Here is an 8,843-nt window from a genome sequence, read left to right on the forward strand (position 1 = left end):
TGTATTTATGGTACATTCGTTTTTTAGTTCAGTTGAAGTTGCCTGCAGTTGGTCCTCCTTACCTGCTCGAGGATGCTGTGTTGCCATGGATAGAAGCTGGAGGAGGAGGAGGGACGCTCGTGGCCTGCAACACGGAAGAGACTCGGGGAGCGAGACTCCACGTCATTGAAGTGTATTTGAGCTACACGTAACTAGCCTGCGACTGCACAACGCGTTACAACTAGACAATTTATCATGGTTACAAATATCTGAGAATCATATCTGTTTCAGTTTGACGTTGTATGAATAGTAACCGACTAGATTAATCTTTCGCGGACGCGGCCCGGAAAGAAGACATTGGAATTCCGTTGAAGAAGGTAATGCAATCTGGCTAGGCTTTAACACACCGGCTCCTTCTCTTGCACCTTGCTCAGCTAAAAACACACTGCACACGAAACATAATTTGGCAACTTATCTATTTTAGTATTGCTGGATAGAGATGACATTTTTGTGTCATTCGTCACTGCAAGGCCGTCCAGTCAATAGAGAAATGGTCATATTAGCATACTAGCTCGCTCGCTCCGGGGAGTCCGACATCATTGTTGACGATTCGTTTGACAGCTGCACGCCAGAGAGCTACAACCTGCAGACTGGAGACGAATATACAATGAAGCGACATTGTTACTGCAGCAACATGGCCTCTATGCGTGGTCTTGTTAGTTTGTAGCTGGCAACGTTAACATGCACTAACGTTACAGTAGCTGTAGCCTTAATATGGACTGTAACAACAACACTTGTGGATAGCATACTCGCATACCAGGCTAGTAATGCTATCGTGCTGGCTTTACATAGCATCATTCATTGTTCAGATTTAGTCGTAGCCTGTGTTTAGGATTGCCTGACGATAGGATATATGTTACCTCACAGAGCCTACAACGGTAGGGACTTTCACAGAAGATTTGAAATGTCTGTTCATACATAATTAATAACTCAAGCAGTAACACGCAGAACGGCGCGGTGCTTTTGGGTTGAGCGTGTTGTTATGTGTGTCGCGCCAGACATGTGAAATACCTGTCTTTAGGGAAACACCCAAAACAGGGTCAGTCAGTCAAACACACTCCCTAACACACCTTTACACACCCTGGCTCTTTCATCAATGGCACAAATAGTATCAGAATTATGTGTGTAGTTCTAATGTATTTCTAGGGTGAGTTATTAGGAGTGTTGGGATGGTGTGCAACTCGGGGATTAACAATAAATTACAGTTAAATTCAGTGAATTAGTTAAGCTTGATTAAATCTTCCACTTTGATAACAGTGCAAAGATATATAGCTATTTTCCTAATATCCTTCACTGATATTAATGTCAGCATATTTAAACTGTAAATATAAGATAGACCGAGATCAGTTGGCCTGTGTTTGACTCGTTTCTCATATCCAGAAGTTATTGGACGTCATGATTGCGATGAATCAAGGCCTTGTGTTTCTACTGTAGTCTTTGGAAGCTGTGTCAACAATCTTATTGTTAGTTCTGAATTTAGTAGATTGTGAAACAGACTTTCAGGGTATTGCCACCAGTGTAATAACATAACTGAACCAGCCGTGTACAATAATATAACGTGGATGTTTTTATACGGTACATGTTGTATTTATTCTTCTTTGTAAGTATACATTTACATTTATTCATTTAGCAGACGCTTTTATCCAAAGCGACTTCCAAGAGAGAGCTTTACAAAGTGCATAGGTCACTGATCATAACAACGAGATAGCCACAAAATATTGCGAGTAGCCAAAACATGAAGCACACATTGTGAACAACCAAAATAAGTGCCAAAGGGAAGAACCATAAGAGCATGTAGTTCAACAAGTTACAATTAAACAACATGAACTGCTATAAGTGCAAGTGTACCTGTGGAAAAAGCAAGCAATAATAATAAAAACAATATATCACAGCGAGTACAAAAATTTAAGTCAGTTACCACTAACCACAAGAGCAACAAGTCTCTAAGCAAGAGTCATTGTGATCCTTGTGGAAACTAACATCGGGTCAAGCGAACCATTCCTAAGTACCGTTGTACTCCCGGAACAAGTGCGTCTTGAGCCTTTTCTTGAAGGTGGAGAGACAGTCAGTGTCTCTGATGGAGGTGGGGAGTTGATTCCACCACTGGGGGGCCAGACAGGAGAAGAGTTTGTGTTGGGACCGGGCGGTCTTGAGCGGTGGGACCACCAGGCGGTTGTCTGAAGAAGACCGTAGGTGACGGGTGGGGGTGTAAGGCTGCAGGAGAGACCAGGGTCTTGAATCTGATACGGGCCATGATAGGTAGCCAGTGGAGAGAGATGAGGAGCGGGGTAACATGGGAGCGTCTGGGTAGATTGTAGACCAGGCGGGCCGCTGCGTTCTGAATCCTCTGAAGAGGGCGGGTTGCACATGCTGGGAGACCAGCGAGCAGAAAGTTGCAATAGTCCAACTTGGAGAGGACAAGTGCTTGGACTAGCAGCTGGGTGGAGTGCTCAGACAGGTATCTCCTGATCTTCCGGATGTTGTAGAGGGTGAATCTACACGACCGGGAGACCGCAGCAATGTGGGCCGTGAGGGAGAGCTCGTCGTCCATGGTAACCCCAAGGTTCCTGGCAGAGGATGAAGGGGTCACCGTCGCAGATCCCAGGGTGATTGAGAGATCGTGGGAGATGGAGGGTTTAGCCGGGATGATGAGAAGTTCTGTTTTGGCGAGGTTCAGCTGGAGGTGGTGCTCGGTCATCCAGGCGGAGATGTCTGTGAGGCAGGCCTCAATCCTAGCTGAGATCCCCGGATCGGTCGGGGGGAACGACAGGTACAGCTGCGTGTCGTCAGTAAGTCAAGTATAGGAAACAATAACTTCTTAAAGAAACACCTTGAAATCTCAAGGTGTTTCTCTGAAGGACTTTGTTCTTTTGTAAGGCCACAATCAGTCACATATTAAGAGAATGTCACTCTCTCTGTGTCTGTTTCTGAAAAAGTGAAATGACTGGAACCTCAAAGTGAAATGATCTTATCTTGAACAGGTATGGGACACAGAGACACTGGTAGGATTGTCTGTCTTGTGACATAAAGGTAACCTTTTCATAGATATGACTACTGGTTTAAATGCTGTACGTGACTGTGGCATATTGATTAAATGAATACGTTACATTAAGAAAGGGTTACAGCTTAGGCCCGGTGTGGTCAGAATCTGTTTTGACTGACTGTTCTGACTGACTGTTCTTCTTAGCGACTATCTGTTTTGACTGACTGTTTTGATTGATTGACTGACTGAGTGACTGACTGTTCTTATGACCAACTATCTGTTTTGACTGACTGTTCTGATTGACTGACTGTTCTGACTGACTCTGCCGCCTGTTGTTCCAGAGTCCCCCCTCTCCCTCGTGCCTGATGGGCGAGTCCGGCTCTCGCCGCTCCACCCTCGTGTCCCGGCTGCCCATCTTCCGCCGGAGCTCCAGCAAGCGGCAGGACTCGCTGCCCTCCTCGCCCTCCTCCGGTGGCGTGGGCAACGGTGTCCACTCCGCCTCGCCCTCCAGCACCAACTCCAGCTCCAGCAGCACGGGCAAGCGCCGCAGCCTGTTCCGCGCGCCCTCGCTCAGCTTCAAGAGGAGCAGCGAGCCACGCCCGCAGCCCCCGCTGGGAAGCCCCGCCCCCGAGGGCGCCGCGCCGGAGACGGACGCAAACGGCAACCAATCGCAGCAGCAGGCACAAGATGGCATTCGTACTAAGACGCGCCATTCGTTCGGTTTCGGGGTGCACCGCCACAAGAAGATCACCCGCTCGCAGACCGAGGACTTCGACAAGGCGTCCTCGGGATCCTCGTCCAATCGGAACAACGTGTTCATCAACTGCATCAGCTCGGGAACCAATGAGGGCGACGACTCCGGTTTCCAGGACGACTACAGCGCCAGCAAACGCTCCAAGAAGAAGCAGCTGCTGCCAAAGTCCTTCTCCGCTCACCAGCGCTTCTCCAGGAACCCTGAGCCCTGCCGGCCCCCGGAGGTGAGCGTGGCCCCCCCTACGCAGGGCTCCACCCCTGGGTCCTGGGCCGGGTGGAGCTCCCTCCAGTCCCCCATCCTGTCTGAGGACCGCACCACTGCCGTCACACCCTCCGAGTTCATCCCCATCACCGAGGACTCGGTGTCAGAGGCGGACGCCCTCCCCGCCCCCAGCCCCAGCCCCGGCCTCGCCCCTGTCCTCTCCCCCGCCCCCGCCTCACCCCCGCCCCCTGCGGAGACCCTCAGCCAGGTGGTGTCCTCCTCCCAGGCGTTCTTCACGCCGGCCCAGTCGGCGGTGGAGAAAGCGACCCTGCCGGATGCTGCCAACAACACGGACTACGAGACCGCCGTGTCCCTGTCCGAGCCGGACACGGAGACCACCGTGCCCCCGCCCCCGCCCCAGCAGTCCCAGGAAGAGAGGGAGGAGAGGAGGGAGGAGAGGAGGGAAGCCAGGGATGATGTGGAGGAGGGGGAGGGCGGGGGGGAGGGCGAGGGGGAGCGTGTGGCGGACGGGGCGAGGGGGGCGCAGGCGGAGACCAGCGAGAGCGAGGGAGGGGGGCCGACCAGGAGCGGGGAGTGTCACTCTAACCCGGAGCAGTCGGACCGGAGGTACAAGAACATCCTCTCTGTCCAGGAAGCTGGGAGAGGAGGGCCCTGCTGTGGGAGACACGAGCCCAGGCCCTCCCACCTCAGGAAGCCCCACACAGGTAGGCAAACCGCGGGGGTCAGGGGTCATGCTGGGTCATGATGGGAACCAGGTTCAGGGCTGGATACCTGGCTTGTTTGGGAGCTAGGCCACACTGCTGGGTGTACGGGGTGCTGCTGTAGGTGCTGGGTGTACGGGGTGCTGCTGTAGGTGCTGGGTGTACGGGGTGCTGCTGTAGGTGCTGGGTGTACGGGGTGCTGCTGTAGGTGCTGGGTGTACGGGGTGCTGCTGTAGGTGCTGGGTGTACGGGGTGCTGCTGTAGGTGCTGGGTGTACGGGGTGCTGCTGTAGGTGCTGGGTGTACGGGGTGCTGCTGTAGGTGCTGGGTGTACGGGGTGCTGCTGTAGGTGCTGGGTGTAGGGGGTGCTGCTGTAGGTGCTGGGTGTAGGGGGTGCTGCTGTAGGTGCTGGGTGTACGGGGTGCTGCTGTAGGTGCTGGGTGTAGGGGGTGCTGCTGTAGGTGCTGGGTGTACGGGGTGCTGCTGTAGGTGCTGGGTGTAGGGGGTGCTGCTGTAGGTGCTGGGTGTACGGGGTGCTGCTGTAGGTGCTGGGTGTAGGGTAGGGAAGTATTATAACCAAACTCACGTAGCCTGGTTTGTACAGAACAGTTTGATATCTCTACAGCAGTTCCTCTTCCAGTCTCCAGAATACAGTTTCAATCACCAGTTCCTCTTGCTGTGTACACTTTGTATCCAACAGTGTAACATTGGTCTAGAAATGTAGTGGAGTTGGCTAGTCTACATTATATCTTAGTCTAATAATTCAGATTGTCTGTATTGTATATAAGTGTCATAAATAACTCCAGGGATTTTCTATATGGTGTTTAAATGTGATAAATAACTCTATGGATTAGAAGAACTGTAGCTGCTAGAAGATTACCCTCTGGCTATGTATTTTAGAAAATTCCTAAGCGTGATTCCTAGTCGCTCAGCTGTCAGACCTCTAAATGCTTCTTTTTAAACGCTCCGTCACCTCAGGCTGCTGTCAGACGCCGCTCAGCCCGCTGAGAAGAATGTGTCGTCTGGGACTGCATGCTCAGACCAGACACAAACAGACATTAACTCCGTTTACAGTCAATACACTGAGGAGTTTTTTGGGGGCTTTCCGGCTAGTTGAAGAGTTTGCTTAACTGGCTGTGTAGGATAGCGGGCACGCTAGCCTCACAGGCGGCGTGTTCCTACGGGCACGCTAGCCTCACAGGCAGCGTGTTCCTGTTCAGTCCTGTCTAATTCCAGTCAGTTAACGCCATGCCGTCGGTTACTGGAAAATAACTTGAAACAAAGCCAAGAAGCATTTGTTCGCTAACGATCACAGAGTGCCCTTGTTGCTCAAGCCCTTTGAAAGACCTCGTTCTGGATGCCTTCCAGAGGAGAAGCGGAAACAGAGTATTGATTAACATCTGTTAGGTTTTTAACCACCTTGTTGATCAAATAAACTAAACACACAAGAGATACCAACAGGCAGGACTAGGGAACATTTTTACGACACTAATTTTGCCCATGGGAATAAATCAAGTATTTCAGTGCAATGTACTGTTCTCGGGATGATCAAAGGCGAGAATAAGGGTGTAATTAGTGCGTGCGTGTTAATGTGTGTGTATTGGTGTGTGTGTGTAAAGGCAATCAGTGTGGATTGTATTGTCTTTTTCACTTGAGTCTAATAATAGAGGAGAATAGTACGTTTGTTAATGCGTCCATCTGGTGGGGAGGAAATCGAAGTTGTTAGGCCCTCACAACCACAACACCTTATGAGGGAGAATGTAAGAGGGGTCTTGTGTTTTCTGTGTAAACAATGGTCAAACTGTGACACATCTGACCTCCATTTCTCTCCCCTCTCCCCCCTCCCCTCCTCCTCCCTTCCTCCCCTCCTCCCCCCCCTCCTCCTCCCTTCCTCCCCTCCCCTCCCCTCCTCCCCCTCCTCCTTCCCTCCCCTCTCCTCCCCCCCTCCCCCCCCATCTCTCCTGCCATCCCCTCCCCCCCCTCTCCTCTCCCCTCCCCTCTCCTCTTCCCCCCCCTCCCCTCTCCCCCCCGCCCCTCCCCTCTCCTCACCTTTACTCCCATCCCCCCCTCTCCTCTCCCCTCCCCCCCCTCCCCTCTCCTCCCTACTCCCCTCTCCACTCTCCTCCCCCCCTCCCCTCTCCTCTCCTCTGCCCCCCCTCCCCTCTCCTCCCTCACCCCCTCTCCCCTCCCCTCTCCTCCCCCCCTCCCCTCCCCTCTCCCCTCTCCCCCCACCTCCCCTCCCCTCTCCTGCCATCCCCTCTCCTCCCTCCCCCCCTCCCCCCACCTCCCCTCCCCTCTCCTCCCCCTCCCTCTCCCCCTCCCCCCCTCTCCCCCTCCCCCCTCCCCCCCTTTCCCCCCAGCCTCCATGTGCAGCAGCGTGAGCCCCTACCACGAGGTGATGAGGATGGAGCGGAGGCTGCGCTCCTCCTCCGAGGGGGCTGGGGGCCCCAGGCTCCACCTCAGCCTGAGGGAACCCCGGTGCAGCGAGGCCGGGGACCCCCTCAAGCACAGGACCAGCTCCTCGTCCTCCAAGCTGGGCAGCCTGGTGGGTGCACAGAGAAACACTCTCTCACACACACACTCTCTCACACACACTCTCTCACACACACAGTCACACACACACACACACTCACACACACACACTCACAGGCACACACGCAAGTATTCCTGAGGTACCTGCAGTTCAGACCTCTGGAAAAACACACTCACGCGTGTTTATTAAATAGTGCCCTGCCCTCCAAGTGTGTCAAGGACCCAGAGCCAGGATTCACTGTGGAGCTCAAAGTCAGAGTCAGGTGGCTGAGCGGTGAGGGAATCAGGCTAGTAATCCGAACGTTGCCAGTTCGATTCCCGGTCATGCCAACTGACGTTGTGTCCTTGAGCAAGGCACTTCACCCTACTTGCCTCGGGGGAATGTCCCTGTACTTACTGTAAGTCGCTCTGGATAAGAGCGTCTGCTAAATGACTAAATGTAAATGTAAGTCACATGCTGCCTTCTGGGCTTCTGGGTAGAGACTGGTCCCTCACCCCCTGTTCTCCCAGGGGGTGAGGTTGGATCTCGATCTCTCTCCCTCTCTCTCTCTCTCTCTCTCTCCCTCTACTGTCCATGTCTTCCCTTCTATCACTCTCTCCCTCCATCCCTCTTTCTCTCCATCTCCCTCTCTGTCTCTCTCTCACCCTACCTCCCTCTCTCTTAATGTTATGTCTCTCTCTCTCTCTCTCTGTGTTCTATCCCTGCAGTATACTAAATAGCTCAGTCCATCCAGCCTTCTCGGGATTACAGTCTCACTCGAGGATAACATCGCTGCCCTAAATTAAACAGCCTAATCCTCGAACTGTGTTGGTGATCAGCGCGCTAACACGACTGGCTGGCTCGCATCAAGGAGAAACTCTTCACTCACAGACGGGATTTACACCCCCTCCTCTCCTCTCCCCTCCCCTCCTCTCCCCTGCCCTCCTCTCCCTGCCCTCCTCTCCCTGCCCTCCTCTCCCCTGCCCTCCTCTCCCCTCCCCTGCCCTCCTCTCCCTGCCCTCCTCTCCCTGCCCTCCTCTCCCTGCCCTCCTCTCCCCTGCCCTCCTCTCCCCTCCCCTGCCCTCCTCTCCCTGCCCTCCTCTCCCTCCCCTCCTCTCCCCTGCCCTCCTCTCCCTGCCCTCCTCTCCCTGCCCTCCTCTCCCCTGCCCTCCTCTCCCCTCCCCTGCCCTCCTCTCCCTGCCCTCCTCTCCCTGCCCTCCTCTCCCTGCCCTCCTCTCCCCTGCCCTCCTCTCCCCTGCCCTCCTCTCCCCTGCCCTCCTCTCCCTGCCCTCCTCTCCCCTGCCCTCCTCTCCCTGCCCTCCTCTCCCCTGCCCTCCTCTCCTCTCCCCTGCCCTCCTCTCCCTGCCCTCCTCTCCCTGCCCTCCTCTCCTCTCCCTGCCCTCCTCTCCTCTCCCCTGCCCTCCTCTCCCTGCCCTCCTCTCCCTCCTCTCCCTCCCCTGCCCTCCTCTCCCTGCCCTCCTCTCCCTGCCCTCCTCTCCCCTGCCCTCCTCTCCCCTCCCCTGCCCTCCTCTCCCTGCCCTCCTCTCCCTGCCCTCCTCTCCCTGCCCTCCTCTCCCCTGCCCTCCTCTCCCTGCCCTCCTCTCCCCTGCCCTCCTCTCCCTGCCTCCTCTCC

At 54.4% G+C, this 8,843-nt stretch overlaps 1 protein-coding gene across 1 annotated transcript in view; it reads left to right on the top strand.

The window, feature by feature from the left end:
* Nucleotides 1-149: 149 nt before the first annotated feature.
* ccser1 (coiled-coil serine-rich protein 1) overlaps nt 150-8,843 on the top strand; it is a 16,938-nt gene continuing 8,244 nt past the window's right edge. Inside the window, exons 1-3 of the mRNA XM_062454054.1 lie at nt 150-356; nt 3,364-4,702; nt 7,059-7,243. Coding sequence (XP_062310038.1) covers nt 3,388-4,702; nt 7,059-7,243 — 1,500 coding nt within the window. The 5' untranslated portion in view covers nt 150-356; nt 3,364-3,387. The remainder of the gene's footprint in view (nt 357-3,363; nt 4,703-7,058; nt 7,244-8,843) is intronic.

Source organism: Osmerus eperlanus, chromosome 28 (genome assembly GCF_963692335.1).
Source record: "Osmerus eperlanus chromosome 28, fOsmEpe2.1, whole genome shotgun sequence".
NCBI lineage: Eukaryota > Metazoa > Chordata > Actinopteri > Osmeriformes > Osmeridae > Osmerus > Osmerus eperlanus.